We start from the raw sequence: 17,955 nt of genomic DNA, 5'->3' as shown, positions 1-17,955 counted from the left end.
ACCCCTTTAATGTTCCTAACAAATAAAAACATGAGAATTAGTATCACTAATAATATTTACATCCAGGTACCTTATAGACGACGTCTCTGGAGTCATTCTCCTTTTCTTCTTCTTGTCCCGACCCCATGATGAGTTTTCTCATCCACATCTCGTCTCAGCAGACTTCCATCTTCTCAGGTCTTCTGCAGCAACTCTCCACACGATGCCCTTAAAGATAGAAGTGTCATTATAATGCTCCTAAATAAAAATGTCTGCAATATACTGTCGCCTCACACTATTCCCCTCCTTCCTCATACTGTCTCCTCTGTCATCCCTCTGTTCACAATACTGTCTCCTCATATATTTACCCCCTCACTCTCTATACTGTCTGCTCACACATACCCATGACTCCCCATACTGTGTCTGCTCACATCCCATCACCCTCACTCCCCATACTGTGCCTACATACATTCACCCGTTCGCACCCCTTACTGTCTGCACTCATCCCCCATACTGCTTCCTCATATATGCCCTCATACATACTCTTCATTTTGTGTCCTCAAATCTCCCCACACGTTAAATACCATCCCCACTCCAAATCCCCCCATCCCAAATCCACCACACACATTAAGTACCCCCATCTCCACTCCAAATCCCCCCACACATTAAGTATCCCCCATCCCCACTCAATAATCCCTCGTCCCTACTCCCAAATCCCCTCCACACATTAAGTATCCCCCATCCCCACTCAATCCCTCGTCCCTACTCCCAAATCCCCCCACACATTATGTACCCCCACTCATTAACCCCCATCCCCACTCATTAACCCCATCCCCACTCATTAACCCCCATTCCCACTCATTAACCCCATCTCCACTCATTAACCCCCATACATTAACCCCCCTACACATTAACCCCCATCTCCACTCACTAAACCCCCCATCTCCACTCATTAAACCCCCACTTATTAACCCCCATCCCCACATTAACCCCCATCTCCACTCATTAACCCCCACACTCATTAACCCACAGCCTTCACTCATTAACCCCCACTCATTAACCCCCATCTCCACATTAACCCCAACACTTTAACCCCCACATATTAACCCCCCCACTCATTAACCCCATCCCCACATTAACCCCCATCTCCACATTAACCCCCACACTTTAACCCCCATCTCCACTCATTAACCCCCATCCCCACATTAACTCCCATCTTCACTCATTAACCCCCATCCCCACATTAACCCCAACACTTTAACCCCCACACATTAACCCCCACACTCATTAACCCCATCCCCACATTAACCCCCATCTCCACATTAACCCCCACACTTTAACCCCTATCTCCACTCATTAACCCCCATCCCCACATTAACCCCCATCTCCACTCAATAACCCCCCACTCATTAACACCCATCCCCACATTAAGCCCCATCTCCACTCATTAACCCCCACACTTTAACCCCCACTCATTAACCCCCCGACTCATTAACCCCCATCCCCACTCAATAACCCCCCCACTCATTAACACCCCCCAATCTCCCATCTTCGGTGGTTCTTCAGCTCCACAGAGGAGCACACTTACCACCAGCGTTTGCTCTGGGCACCGGGGAGTGACGTCAGCAGCGTGATCACATGACATGATCATGCTGCTGACGTTGCTCTGACCCGGCGGTCTGAGCTTCAATTGTACAGGCGTCTGTATAGACGCCAGTACAATTGCTGCCTGGGAGCCGGCGCGGCCTCCTTCTCTGCGCCATATGTCAGCTTGACAGCCGTCACAGAGAACAGCCGACTCACAGGATGGGGAGCGGCAGAACGCAGCCGCCGGGGGGGAGACACTGCGGACCGCTGCATTAGGCGGCCCGACTGCGCTCCCCTGCTGGCTGCGCCCGGGGCAACTGCCCCGACAGCCCCCCCCTGGATACGCCTCTGCATGTGTAGGTTAACTGCGAGAGAGACCCTTCATTGCTTCCAGGCATGACATCACCCTCCCTGGAGGAAGGCAATGCCACTGTGGCGGCCATACTCCTGGGGGCGCCACAGAAACACAACACACATGTACGAATAATTGTTTTCCGCCGCCCTGCAAGTGTCCTAGGGGTTAATAGTCAGCGAGCAGCATGTGAATATAGTAAATGCGCCGGATTCTTGCGCAGTCATGTATCGCTCATCAAATAACTATTCCGCTCTGAGGAAACTTCCACAAAAGTGGAAATAGGATTTGAACAGTCGGAGGCGACGGAGTAAATCATCTCCGGCAGCAGTCATTATGCGTCTTGCTGAGAGTCACTTCTGCGGCGCCGCTGTTTACGGCTTTCATGGTTTTTTTTTTATTGGAAACAGCAGATATTTTCGAGGCCGCTTGACTCTGCTCGCTGTTCAGTTCCGTCATACGCATCATTCATACTCATCTGATCATAACAAGAGGCGAAGATGAAAGCAGACGCTCCAATAATAGAGGAATATTACTGTTATACATGTTCAGGGCATGGGGAAGGCACCAGACTAATCAGATCACCAGGGGATCTCATGGGGATCTGGTAATTATGCTGTAGCATGGGGTAATTTCATCTATGCTTCAGCACTAAAAATAAAATAAAGGCGATGAACTTGAATTCATTCAAAAATATAGTCCTAGCCGAGCTCAGACTCTGATTTCACATGACGTGTGATCTAGTGCTGTACATGATTCGCTTTACAGGGAATCCATCATCAGGTTTTTGCCATGAAAAGTAACATGTACAGAGACCCTGATTCCAGTGATGTATCACCTACTGGGCTACCTGCTGCAGTTTAGATAAAATCATTGTCTTATCTGCTGCAAAACTAGCAGTTCTCTGAATGCTAAGCTCTGTATAACCCCGACCACACCACTGATTGACTGCTTTCTGTGTTTACTATTTAGGAAAAGATTCAGCATAACTTGTATGTTATGCATGAAACCCGACTTCTTTCTAAGCTTAGGAGGCCAGTGGGCGGTTCTACTTAGTTTCTTCGTATGACGATGCATACCTAGATAGCTGTCAGTCCCTGATTAGGACCGCCCACTGGACTCCTGGGCATAGAAAGAGCAGGGGTTTAAATGAATAAATGACAAGTTATGCAAAACTATATATATATAGTTTTTTATATATATATGTATATATATAAACTGTATATTTCAATATGGGCGTTTTTCTTTAACAACTTGTACATATAAAGTATTTTAATATACTCATAATTCTCTGGATGAATTAGATATACCAATTGCATCTGTTTTCTCTCAGAAAGGAAATGTAACATCAACTGTTATTCACTGTCCTATAAAGGGAATAGAAGAATCCAGGATATCTATAAACAGAAAGATAGTGAGGAAACACTTAGCTAACCTAAATGAATTCAAATCTCCAGGTCCAGATGAATTACACCCCAGAGTACTGAAGGAGATAGCAGAAGAAATTTTTGAACCCCTCTCCATAATCTTTGAAAATTCTTGGAGAACAGGAGAAGTGCCAGAAGACTGGAGAAGAGCAAATGTTGTTCCTATCTTCAAAAAGGGGAAGAAGGTGGACCCAGGCAACTATAGGCCGGTGAGTCTGACTTCTATACCAGGAAAGATCTTTGAACAAATTATTAAACAACATGTATGTCAATACCTGGATAAGAATGAAGTGATTAAACAGAGTCAGCATGGGTTTGTAACTAATAAGTCATGTCAGACTAACTTAATTTTCTTCTATGACGGTATCACCGATTGGGTGGATCAAGGAAATGCTGTAGATATAGTATATCTAGACTTCAGCAAAGCATTTGACAAAGTCTCTCATACAATCCTTATTGAAAAAATGACTAAGTATGGAATGGACAAGGCAACTGTTAGGTGGATTCATAACTGGCTTAGTGATCGGACCCAAAGAGTGGTCGTAAATGGCTGCACATCCAGCTGGAAGAATGTCTCAAGTGGGGTACCACAGGGCTCTGTCCTGGGCCCTGTATTGTTCAACATCTTTATCAACGATTTAGATGAAGGAATTGAGGGTAAACTGATTAAATTTGCTGATGACACAAAGCTAGGAGGGATAGCTAATACTAGAGAAGAGAGAGAGAGGATTCAAAAAGATTTAAATAAACTGGAGAAGTGGGCAGCAACTAACAGAATGGTTTTTAACAGGGAGAAATGCAAAGTACTACATCTGGGCAATAAAAATGAAAAAAGCATATATAGAATGGGAGGAATAGGGCTAAGTGACAGCACATGTGAAAAAGACTTGGGTATACTAATAGATCACAGACTGAATATGAGTCAACAGTGTGATGCAGCAGCAAAAAAGGCAAATGCAATTCTAGGATGTATTAACAGAAGCATACAGTCTAGATCACGTGAAGTCATTATTTCCCTCTACTCCTCTTTGGTCAGACCTCATCTGGAATATTGTGTCCAGTTTTGGGCACCACATTTTAAAAAAGACATCAACAAACTGGAGCAAGTTCAGAAAAGAGCGACCAAAATGGTGACCGGTCTGCAAACCCTGTCTTATGAGGAAAGGTTGCAGGATTTGGGAATGTTTAGTTTGCAAAAGAGAAGACTGAGAGGAGACTTAATAGCTGTCTACAAATATCTAAAGGGCTGTCACATTGTAGAAGGATCAACTTTATTCTTATTTGCACAAGGAAAGACTAGAAGCAATGGGCTGAAACTGAATGGGAGGAGACACAGATTAGATATTAGAAAAAACTTCTTGACAGTTAGAGTGATCAATGAGTGGAACAAGCTGCCACGAGAAGTGGTGAGTTCTCCTTCAATGGAAGTCTTCAAACAGAGGCTGGACAGACATCTGACTGGGATGATTTAACGAATCCTGCTTTGAGCAGGGGGTTGGACCAGATGGCCCAGGAGGTCCCTTCCAACTCTACGATTCTATGATTCTATGATTCTAATAATGTCGAGCAACCTGAGAACTTCACTTATCTTCCCAGCCACTCTGTATAGACAGCTGCTGCTCCTCATGCAGGTGGGAAAATATACAGAGATTATATATCTTTACTACAACCCAACATAGGGAATTTTATGATGAAATACTACTGTATATATGTATATATATACACCATATATATCTATATATATATAAATAAATATATATGTGTGTATATATACACACACTTGTTTATATTCACATATATATACAGTTGTGGCCAAAAGTATTGACACCCCTGCAATTCTGTCAGATAATACTCCGTTTCTTCCTGAAAATGATTGAAAACACAAATTCTTTGGTATTATTATCTTCATTTAATTTGTCTTAAATGAAAAAACACAAAGAATTGTCCTAAAGTCAAATTGGATATAATTCCACACCAAACATAAAAAAGAGGGTGGACAAAAGTATTGGCACTGTTTGAAAATCATGTGATGCTTCTCTAATTTGTGTAATTAACCGCACCTGTAACTTACCTGTGGCACCTAACAGGTGTTGGCAATAACTAAGTCACACTTGCAGCCAGTTGACATGGATTAAAGTTGACTCAGCCTCTGTCCTGTGTCCTTGTGTGTACCACATTGAGCATGGAGAAAAGAAAGAAGACCAAAGAACTGTCTGAGGACTTGAGAAACCAAATTGTGAGGAAGCATGAGCAATCTCAAGGCTACAAGTCCATCTCCAAAGACCTGAATGTTCCTGTGTCTAACGTGCGCAGTGTCATCAAGAAGTTTAAAGCCCATGGCACTGTGGCTAACCTCCCTAGATGTGGACGGAAAAGAAAAATTGACAAGAGATTTCAACGCAAGATTGTGCGGATGTTGGATAAAGAACCTCGACTAAAATCCAAACAAGTTCAAGTTGCCCTGCAGTCCAAGGGTACAACAGTGTCAACCCGTACTATCCGTCGGCATCTGAATGAAAAGGGACTGTATGGTAGGAGACCCAGTAAGACCCCACTTCTTACCCCGAGACATAAAAAAGCCAGGCTGGAGTTTGCCAAAACTTACCTGAAAAAGCCTAAAACGTTTTGGAAGAATGTTCTTTTTAGAGCTTTTTGGGCAAAGGCATCAACATAGAGTTTACAGGAGAAAAAAAAGAGGCATTCAAAGAAAAGAACACGGTCCCTACAGTCAAACATGGCGGAGGTTTCCTGATGTTTTGGGGTTGCTTTGCTGCCTCTGGCACTGGACTGCTTGACCGTGTGCATGGCATTATGAAGTCAGAAGACTGCCAACAAATTTTGCAGCATAATGTAGGGCCCAGTGTGAGAAAGCTGGGTCTCCCTCAGAGGTCATGGGTCTTCCAGCAGGACAATGACCCAAAACACACTTCAAAAAGCACTAGAAAATGGTTTGAGAGAAAGCACTGGAGACTTCTAAGGTGGCCAGCAATGAGTCCAGACCTGAACCCCATAGAACTCCTGTGGAGAGATCTAAAAATGGCAGTTTGGAGAAGGCACCCTTCAAATATCAGGGACCTGGAGCAGTTTGCCAAAGAAGAATGGTCTAAAACTCCAGCAGAGCATTGTAAGAAACTCATTGATGGTTACCGGAAGCGGTTGGTTGCAGTTATTTTGGCTAAAGGTTGTGCAACCAAGTATTAGGCTGAGGGTGCCAATACTTTTGTCTGGCCCATTTTTGGAGTTTTGTGTGAAATGATCAATGTTTTGCTTTTTGCTTCATTCTCTTTTGTGTTTTTTCATTTAAGACAAATTAAATGAAGATAATAATACCAAAGAATTTGTGTCTTCATTTTCAGGAAGAAACGGAGTATTATCTGACAGAATTGCAGGGGTGTCAATACTTTTGGCCACAACTGTATATATTTTGTTTTATTATTGCCTACGATTGATTGCCATTTTCAGCCACATTGACTGTACTTCACTAAAATCTACTCCCTGCTCAGTGATTCTTCAATATGTGCCAATCTAATTTATCTCTACTCTAAAATTATTACTGAATAATCAAGAATCGTTGTTTTACTTCCAGAATATGTTATTTCTAGGCGCAATATAAAGCCTTATAAATCTTGAATTACGGCCATAAACTTAGCAATGAAGGCCATATAAATGAATATGTGCAGTGAAATATTACCTCTGGCCAATGAAATATTACAGATATTTACATCTTGCTCGTAGGAATCTTTTTTATTTTGATTTGAAAAATAATTAATTACCGTACATAAGATGTGGAAGGTTCCAGCCTCAAAGGAGACACACTTTATTTTCTATATGATACATAGCAGTAATATGTTAGTTCTTACCAGTGATGTCATTCCTCCCACCTCCAGGGGGCCCCATAGCGGAAAAAAACAAGACATCGACGATATCTAGCCGCGAGGTGTCCTTTCTGTCGTACCAGTGTCCATGGTCTATGCACTGTCTCAACAGTTCAATTGGAGGCTGAGCTCCGTAAATTTCTTTTGCTGGCATGTTCAGATCATCTACACAAAATAAAGAACCGCCAGTTACGGTACAGGGCACAATGGAATGTTTTGAGAATTTTTTTTTAAAGATTAGTAATTGCGATCATCTGATCGCTGATTCACTAAAACGTAACAGGTATAAGATTATACTAGGAAAATGCTATAAAAGATATATTCTCATCTCTAGCATCCTATCCCAATATGTCGTAGGTGTAATAATAATAATAATAATATGAAATATCTCCAATTAGAAATGTAGTATAGTTCTCCTGATTAGCTATGTCGCTTACCCCATGTGCAGGGTATTGCAGTAGCTTAGGTATCCATGGTTACGACTATTAAAAATTAACTGTCACTATATGATTGGTCGTGATCATGGATAACTAAGCTTCTGCAATACCCTGCACATGCGGCACGTGACATAGCTAATCAGGAGAACTATACTACATTTCTAATTGGAGGAATTTGCTAGTATTACTATTATTACAACTAATACATACTGTGATAGGATCTTGAAGATGGGAGTACCCCTTTAATGCAAGTCCACTATGTTATTTCAAATGCATTTTCGACTTTTATCATAATTTCATCTTCAGGGCCAAAATGCTGTGAGGAGTAAGTTACTGATGTCATAACTACTATCTAAGATCAAACCTAAGGTTGCATTTTTATTGGCAGCAAAGCCGAAGTAATTAAAGGGATTGTGTCACCTGAAAAACGCGAACTAAACCACTTACACAAGTATGTAGGGGACTTTGCCTGTATAAAAAAATCATACCTATAGTATAGCTTCTAGTGGGTTAGTTGGCATAAAAAAAACTTTATTTGTATGCGAAAGAAGGAGTTTAGGCAACACTTGCTTAAGCCAAGTAAGGGATGGAAGAAGTAGTCATGACGGTCTGGGCCGAAAGGACAAGAAAAGCATAATGACTGCGATCAACGAGAACGTCACCGGTGAATCACTGATACCTTACATTATACGTTTGTTCACTGTATGGTGGTACTATCAGTCTTAGTGGTGTTTGTTAACGATCAGTATGGTAGTGTTAACACTGCTGTATATGCTGGTAAGATGTGGTTATGGTCAGGCGCTATTATTTGTCTTTTATATTGGTACGGTCATGTTCGGTAATGATCAGTATGGGGGCATTCGGTCATTATGTGGTTGTTATTATGTGCTTATAGGGCGGTCGTACTATTTAGCCATATATAGCAGTATTATTAATATTGGTCTTGGTATGGTCATGTTTGGTAGTGATCAGTATGGGGGCATTCTGTCACTATGTGGTTGTTATTATGTGCTTGTTATTATGTGCTTATAGGGCGGTGGTACTATTAAGCCATATATAGCAGTATTATTAGTAATATTGGTCTTTGTATGGTCATGTTCGGTAATGATCAGTATGGGGGCATTCTGTCACTATGTGGTTGTTATTATGTGCTTATAGGGCGGTGGTACTATTTAGCCATATATAGCAGTATTATTAGTAATATTGGTCTTTGTATGGTCATGTTCGGTAATGATCAGTATGGGGGCATTCTGTCACTATGTGGTTGTTATTATGTGCTTATAGGGCGGTGGTACTATTTAGCCATATATAGCGATATTATTAGTAATATTGGTCTTGCGTTGAATTTTGATATTCTCCAACATCAGATTTGTAATCCAGACACCCATCTGGGAGGCTCTATGGGAAGATGAGCTTTCCCAGGGATGAATCTCAGACCCGGTCTGGTCTTGTGTATGGTACAGTAATACCATTGGGTAAATTCGATGTCTTTGACAATCATTTTAATGTAACTTAGTTTTAGGAACGGATGAAAAGAGCATGCCACGCCAACAATGAAAATTCCCAGAGGGGGTCGTTTAATATTTAACACTTATTTAATCAATCATTGGAAAAACATCTTACCTACGAACACAACAGCTTTCTTTCCGACGGGCGGTCCGTACAAGCCCTTTCTTCTGCGATCTAGCTTGGAGAATATGATATCCTGGGTCTGATTTGCAGAGGTTCTGGCTGAGAAGTTGATGCAGTTGGCAATGTATCTATCTTTTGGAAGCTTTATTAAGAAGTTGTTGGTAATGGCAGATTTCCCTGTTCCCGTTGGTCCGACAAACAGCAAAGGAACAGAATGTTGTACGTATAGGTTCAGGAAGAAGGTCTGTCTGGCAGTTTCCATGGTGGGTATAATGAGATCAGATACCTAGGAAATCCGAAGCATAGAATTCATAGGAACGGAGCCAGAAAGGCTGATACACATCACTCCTGCCTATAGAAAACTGCAGCAAAATCACATCACTCCCGCCTATAGAGAACTGCAGCAAAATCACATCACTCCCGCCCATAGAGAACTGCAGCAAAATCACATCACTCCCGCCTATAGAGAACTGCAGCAAAATCACATCACTCCTGCTTATAGAAAACTGCAGCAAAATCACATCACTCCCGCCTATAGAGAACTGCAGCAAAATCACATCACTCCTGCCTATAGAAAACTGCAGCAAAATCACATCACTCCTGCCTATAGAAAACTGCAGCAAAATCACATCACTCCCGCCTATAGAAAACTGCAGCAAAATCACATCACTCCCGCCTATAGAGAACTGCAGCAAAATCACATCACTCCTGCCTATAGAAAACTGCAGCAAAATCACATCACTCCTGCCTATAGAAAACTGCAGCAAAATCACATCACTCCTGCCTATAGAGAACTGCAGCAAAATCTCTCTACAATCACGCCCAACATATAGGTGACATTTTATTTTTTATTTTTTTGCTGTTTTTTTTTTTTGGGGGGGGGCGTAATTTACTAAAATTTAGTGGGTAGATGTTTTCTATCAAACTAAGTGTTTATGTTTGTTGTGGGATTTTTGCACTTTTACTCAAATGATCCAAAGACCTTACAAAAAATATAAATGGCAAAAACAGCAAATTCCTGTGTGATGTGTGTTGAACGTTTTTGAATCCGTCTTTCTGGTGTTTTTATGTTATTTAGACATGAAAAAAAAAAAGCACAGGACAGCTTTAATGGGGGTATCCAGCTAAACCGAGGCAAAGATTATGTGGGGAACAGAAGTAGCCATAAATAAAGACACCTGTGAATGAGGGGAATGCTTATGGAAACTGCATTAAAGGGGTTGCCTAAGTTTGAGAGCCAAGTCTGCGGTCACGCTATGTGACTGCAGACTTTTTCGGCGTGCACGCTGTCATGATTCCTCTGTGTTGCCGATGCAAACAGTCACATGACCACATGTATGAAATTTGCATACTTTTGGTCACGGGCCGACTAATTTCATCCAGCGTCTCTCAATAGAAGTCAATTGGGAAAAGCCGAATGCGTCTAATCGGCGAGAGACCGCATATATGCAAATCACATATTTGCGGTCATTTGAATTTTTTGCATCAGCAATACAGGGGAATTATGACAACTTGTGCAAGACATGCTGTTCCAATTCAGAAATCTGCAGTTACATGGAGTGACTGCTGACATTGCTCTCAAACCTGGACAACCGCTTAAAACCCACTGTGGCCATGATGAATTTTCCATCAACTTAAAATCTTTATATTAATAAGCCTTCAAGTGCCCTGAGGTGGGGGGTCAATATCCAGCTAGTGCCGCAATCCTCCGCATTATTACCTGACACGCACCACCCCTCTGTGCACAAAGCACCGAATAAAGCTCAGGATCGCTGCGCTAGCCAGAGAATGGTCTGATGCTCATGTATCCACATTAACATAAAAATTCAAAGTTAATTTACTCAGTATTAGAAAATCAATTTGAGGCCCAGAAGTTTTGTCTGAAGTTGTTTTGTTCTATCCTACCAGCAATTTATCCGAAACGTGCGTCGGGGCGAGTTTGCTTCACACCACCATCTATATCCAGGTATATCTGAACATGATTAAGACCTGAGGCGTCGAAACGCGTTGTTCTGCAGTCATCCGACTAGTATGCTGTACCTGCTGGAATTTTAATATGCATTGGCACAAATAAAATGGATTTTTAATTTTCCATTTCTCGCGCTGGAATTTCTCTTTTTTCTTTTTCACCATCTATATCCAGGTATATCTGTTTATCAGTATTGTCTTTTTTATGGGTAAGATGTGGTCCAGCACTTTCAGCCTAGTAATTTTAGCACTGTATTGTTTCTTCTGATGGGTCATATGTGTTTCTGAGCTACACATTGATGCCACTTTAATACATTACTGTCTCCCTATATGGGTCACATGTTGCTCAGTGATATACACTGTGTGCAGAATTATTAGGCAAGTTGTATTTGAGCGGATTCTTTTTATTATTGAACAACAACTATGTTGTCCATCAACCCAAAAGACTCATAAATATCAAAGCTTAATATTTTTGGAAGTTGGAGTGTTTTTTTTTTTAGATTTGGCTATCTTAGAAGGATATCTGTTTGTGCAGGTAACTATTACTGTGCAGAATTATTAGGCAACTTAATAAAAACCAAATATATACCCATCTCACTTGTTAATTTTCACCAGGTAAACCAATATAACACAACATTTAGAAATAAACATTTCTGACATTCAAAAACACACACAAAAAAAATCAGTGACCAATATAGCCACCTTTCTTTACGATGACACTCAAAAGCCTTCCATCCATAGATTCTGTCAGTTGCTTGATCTGTTTGCGGTCAACATTGTGTGCCGCAGCCACCACAGCCTCGCAGACAATGTTCCGAGAGGTGTACTGTTTTCCCTCCCTTAGGAGGGACCACAGGCTCTCTATGGGGTTCAGATCAGGTGAACAAGGGGGCCATGTCATTATTTTTTCTTCTTTTAGACCTTTACTGGCCAGCCACGCTGTGGAGTATTTGGATGCATGTGATGGAGCTTTGTCCTGCATGAAAATCATGTTTTTCTTGAACGATACCGACTTCTTTCTGTACCACTGCTTGAAGAAGGTGTCTTCCAGAAACTGGCAGTTGGTCTTGGTAGTTGAGCTTCACTCCATCCTCAACCCGAAAAGGTTCCACAAGTTCATCTTTGATGATAGCAACCCATACCAGTACCCCACCTCCACCTTGCTGGCGTCTGAGTCAGAGTGGAGCTCTCTGCTCTTTACTGATCCAGCCTCGGGCCCATCCATCTGGACTATTAAGAGTCATTCTCATATCATCAGTCCATAAAACCTTACAAAAATTAGTCTTAAGATATTTCTTGGCCCAGTCTTGACGTTTTATCTTATGTTTCTTGTTCAAAGGTGGTCGTTTTTCAGCCTTCCTTACCTTGGCCATGTCCCTGAGTATGACACACCTTGTGCTTTGTGATACTCCAGTTATGTTACAGCTCTGAAATATGTCAAAACTGGTGGCAAATGGCATCTTGGCAGCTTCACGCTTGATTTTCCTCAATTCATGGGCAGTTATTTTGCACCTTTTTTTTATCAACACGCTTCTTGCGACCCTGTTGGCTATTTGCAAGGAAACGCTTGATTGTTCGGTGATCACGCTTCAAAAGTTTGGCAATTTCAAGACTGCTGCATCCCTCTACAAGACATCTCACAATTTTTGACTTTTCAGAGTCCGTCAAATCTCTCTTCTGACCCATTTTGCCAAAGGAAAGGAAGTTGCCTAATAATAAAGCACACCTTATATAGGTTGTTGACATCATTAGACCACACCCTCCTCATTACAGAGATGCAAATCACCTGATTTACATAATTTGCAGTTGGCTTTCAAGCCTATACAGCTTGGAGTTGGACAACATGCATAAAAAGGATGATGTGATCAAAATATTCATTTGCCTAATAATTCTGCACGCAGCACGCAGTGTATTTCAATTTACGTTAGACATTTTTGTAGCAAATTTTGGACACATTTATTTACCTCTGCAGGCCACATTAGTTCATCTACCTGGTGTTTTTTATTTATTTATATATAATTATTTATAATTATATAATTATTATAATTGTTATATCATTATATGTTTTGTGCCACCATATAGATTTTTATATATTGAATTGTTTTAGCCCATTTTCCTTGGCTTGTGGCGCTTTATATGAGCTATATTTATATATTTAGATCAGCGGTTGTGTTGGCTTTTATGTACTTTATTTATTTGGTGTGATACATTCATGTACTGTATATATGCATTTTTATGACATGTACACTTTTTGCCATATTTAATAAAGGCATTTTTATTGCATATTTTTGTGATATATTATCTGCCCTTCCATCTTTTCTCCCTCTATACCTATTGGTCTTTCTTCTTTTTCAGCAATGTAATTAGTTTGGTGACCCTAATAGCTCCTAACGAGATCCCTTTAAAGATGGCATCGAAAATCTCTTATTATTAATTTATATAGCGCCATTAATTCCATGGTGCTGTACATGAGAAGGGGGGTTACATACAAACTTATAGATATCGTTAACAGTAAAGAAATTTACGACAGACTGGTACAGAGGGGAGAGGACCCTGTCCTTGCGGACTTACATTCTACGGCATAGTGGGGAAGAGACAGAAGGTCGGGGGTGCAGCAGCTCTGGTGGAGATGAGGCGGCAGCTCGGGCGGTGGTGAGGCGGCAGAATGGTTATTGCAGGCTGTAGGCTTTCCTGAAAAGATGGGTTTTCAGGTTCCGTTTGAAGGATCCGAGGGTGGTGGATAATCGGACGTGTTGAGGCATGGCATTCTAGAGGATGGGGGATATTCGTGAGAAATCTTGGAGGCGGTTGTGTGAAGAACGAATAAGAGTGGAGGAGAGTAGGAGGTCTTGGGAGGATCAAAGATTACGTGAGGGAAGATATTGGGAGATTAGTTCAGAGATATAGGGAGGGGAAAGGTTGTGGATGGCTTTGTAGGTCAATAAATATGGCTCCAGTTTCATCCTTGACATTTTCTGCAATAATGGCGCACTAGGTGGATATCAGGAGCATAATGATCACGATCGCAGAGGTTACGACCGTGACCGGGCCCGAGTGGGAGGGGGCCTGTCAACATCAGCGCCTATTTCACCTGAATGTGCATCATTAGACATACATTCAGCTGAAATATACTGTGATGCACAGACCCGACAGCTCCCTGCACTGTGATACATGCCGCAGGCCAAATCAGAGGCCGGCAGCTGACATCAGCTTGCCCATTACGGTCATCGCATGGCAGTGATATCATGCACTGCCCCTGGCGAATGTTTCGAAGTCAGCTGTTCTTCTATAGCTCAATGGCCCACATGACTGAGAAAGGACTTCCTTTATAATGCTATTACACCTACTCATTAGGGTATCCGCGGGGGTCATTAAATGCTTAAAAGGGTATTCCCGACTCCAAGATCCTGTCCCAACATGTAGTAGGTGTAATAATATTAGCAAATACCTCCAATTACAAATGTAAATAATGAAGGTAGTGCAATTAGGCATATATAACATGTGGGGGAAAGAAAAATGTGTAATCAACAATCATAAGTTGTAGTTAGTATCCCACCCACATGTGCACCTAAGGACTGTAGATGACCAGTTGTAATAACATGCAAAGCACAAACGAGAGGACGGATCCAACAAATACAACTAAGGGTCATATGTAAAATTGCTTTATTGTGATGAAGGCAAGGTACAAGCATGACATGCTATACAGCCAAAAAAGGTAATAAAAACAACAAAATAGGGACACAAGGACCCATGTGGCCAATGCTGCACTGAATAATACGTATAGTTACATAGTCAATGGTAAATCTTGCTCACTATCATAAATGATTGCCAATGCTACACTAAATGACACATATGTTTACATAGGCAATGGTATATATTGCTAACTATCATAAATAATTGCCAATACTGCACTAAATAGCGCCTATGATTACATAGTAGTGATATATATATATATATATATATATATATATTGCTCAAAGAGCAAAGGCAACCAACGATAACAAGTTAAAGATAAAAATAAATAAGGTAGCCATTAATAGGTGCACAAATAGCAAGCTAGATGATAGTGAACCAGGCAACAATCAAAGATATAGTTAGGTATGGACATAATAATTTACCTGAACAAAATAGCAGCTGGCAGATGGAAGAACAGGGGTCCCAGTGTCCGCCCCAACGCGCGTTTCGGAACACCTTCGTCAGGGGGCGCTTAAAATAGTATGAACAGCGCTGTTTAAGTAGCGGGCATAAACCGGAAGTAGAACTGACGTCAGAACCGGAAGTGGTCATGCGTTCCTATAGTAACGCATTCACAACCACGTGTGTAATAAAAGAATGAAAATAGAAGATGACAAGCCAATGTCTGAGGGACGCCCACATCCACCCGGCATGAAATCAATGAGGTATGGCGCCAAGAACACGCGGGGCCCCGCGTGACTGAACGCACATAGCTCATGACGTCAGCACAGGAAGTACAGTGGGAGTTCACACAGGCGCAGAGGGACACTGAGGGAAACGACGCCATATTGGAAGCTGGCAAACATGCCCAATTTTGCATGGGATACTAGAAGCAACTGCCGGTATATAAGGACACAATGCTGCACATTAGTTATATGGCTAGGGCTACCAATGCTTGATTATCACTTGCAACCCTTAGTGGAGAGCCTGCCTTCCTTCCTAAGGGATACCGGGGAGCTTCTCAAGAGGGTAGATTTACTTCAATTAGATGATGATACTGTCCTAGCCACAACAGACGTTGAGTCGTTATATACGAGTATCAAACATCAGGATGGCCTTAGGGCAGTACACTTCTTTCTCGAGCACTCTGGATCCTCCTCGCACTTTGGGTAACTTATTCTTGATTTAATAGAATTTTCATTAACCCACAATTTTTTTTTTCTGTTTTTAAGGGGTCATTCTACCTGCAGCTCCAGGGGACAGCCATGGGAGCGGCCTTTGCGCCCTCCTATGCTAACCTGTTCCTGGGGCTGTGGGAGAGGGACCTCTGTTATGATTGAGTCACCGTAGGAGGCAAAAATAGTAATGCTAGCTAAGTCCAGAAAACCAGAGAAGTTGGCAGCTATCGGATTGCAGACCCCTGAACCTATCAACACAACTAGCAGTAGCCGTGGGGGGCTCCTACGATGCCCTAGGCCCCTCGATCACAGCCGGAGGACTACATAGCCTAAAGACAGAAAGGGAAATCTAAACTGCCCCAGAGCAGACCCCAAAGTAAAAGGCAGCCCCCCACATATAATGACGGTGAAGCAAGAAGAAAGAACAAAACACAGACAGAAAGATAGACTGAGCAAAGATGGGGCCCACGCTAGCTTAGATAGGAAAGGACAGGAAGGCAGCTGTCTGCAATCCGTGAAAAATCCTATGAAAATAAGAGCCAACAAACTGACAGTAAAAAAGGCCCTGAAGACGCTAGGCTTCAAAAAAGCTATGTCAGTACTCAGGAATATTCTGAAGACAGAGCAACAGGCAAAAGGAGATTCAGCTAACCCCAGCAGGGAATGGCAGAATCCAGAAAAGCAAGGGAAACAAAACACTAATGCAAAAAGGCAAAGCAGAAATCTTAGCTTTAGATGAGCAGGAATCAGACTGGTTTCCTAGAAGTCCACAGAGAAATCACCCGCAGGCCAGAAGGGCGTCGGCAGCCTTATATCCAGTCATTAACTCCACTCAGCCAGTCATCATCATCAGCCCCAGGTGTTTGACAATCAGGCTCACTACCTTTCTTCACCAGAAGAGGGAGTTCCTCGGGCCTCAGTAGTGAAGGGGAAAAAATGAACTCACAACAGTACCTCCCCCTTGAGGAGGGGTCACCGAACCCTCAACCACGCCACCAGGGTGATAAGGGTGAGCCCGATGAAAGGCACGCACCAATCTTTTGGCATGAATATCAGAGGCATAGACCCAGGAATTATCCTCCTGACCATAACCCTTCCACTTAACCAAATACTGGAGTCTCCGTCTAGCCAGACGGGAATCCAGTACTTTCTCTCCCTCATATTCCATGTTACCTTCAATCAATACAGGGTCTGGAGGTGCAACCCCCGGAACAACAGGTTCAACAAACCTCTTCAACAAAGATTTATGGAACACACTATGGATTTTAAATGTGACAGGAAGAGCCAAACGAAAAGAGACCGGATTAATAATCTCCAAAATCTTGTAAGGTCCAATAAATCTAGGCTTAAACTTCGGAGAAGCCACCTTCATAGCAATATTTTTTGATGATAACCACACCATATCACCAACCTTAAATTGGGGACCAATGGTCCTATGTCGGTTGGAAAACCGCTGGGCCTTTTCCTGGGAGAGAGATAACTTATCCACCACTTGGTCCCAGATCTGGTGCATTCTCTCCACCACAGTGTCAACCCCTGGGCAGGCAGAGGGCTCCACCTGCCCTGAAGAAAATCGAGGATGAAACCCAAAGTTACAAAAAAAAGGAGACATCAAAGTGGCAGAACTAGCTCTATTATTTAAAGCAAATTCGGCCAAGGGCAAAAATGAAACCCAATCATCCTGATCAGCAGAAATAAAACATCTCAAATATGACTTCAAGGTCTGGTTTGTTCTCTCTGTCTGCCCATTGGTGTGAGGGTGAAAAGCAGAGGAGAAGGACAACTGAATTCCCAGCTTGGAAGAGAAAGTTCTCCAAAATCTAGACACAAACTGGATTCCTCTGT

At 42.2% G+C, this 17,955-nt stretch overlaps 1 protein-coding gene across 1 annotated transcript in view; it reads right to left on the bottom strand.

Moving 5' to 3' along the window:
* DNAH3 (dynein axonemal heavy chain 3) overlaps positions 1–17,955 on the bottom strand; it is a 389,800-nt gene that overhangs the window by 87,943 nt on the left and 283,902 nt on the right. The window contains exons 42-43 of the mRNA XM_073543189.1: positions 9,281–9,575; positions 7,206–7,385 (exon numbers count right to left, since the gene is read on the bottom strand). Coding sequence (XP_073399290.1) covers positions 7,206–7,385; positions 9,281–9,575 — 475 coding nt within the window. The remainder of the gene's footprint in view (positions 1–7,205; positions 7,386–9,280; positions 9,576–17,955) is intronic.

This window comes from Dendrobates tinctorius, unplaced genomic scaffold (genome assembly GCF_039654945.1).
Source record: "Dendrobates tinctorius isolate UK_male_01 unplaced genomic scaffold, ASM3965494v1 ptg000129l, whole genome shotgun sequence".
Classification (NCBI taxonomy): domain Eukaryota; kingdom Metazoa; phylum Chordata; class Amphibia; order Anura; family Dendrobatidae; genus Dendrobates; species Dendrobates tinctorius.
Note: the sequence above shows the minus strand (reverse complement) of the source record. Positions and strands in the feature narration are given on the sequence as shown.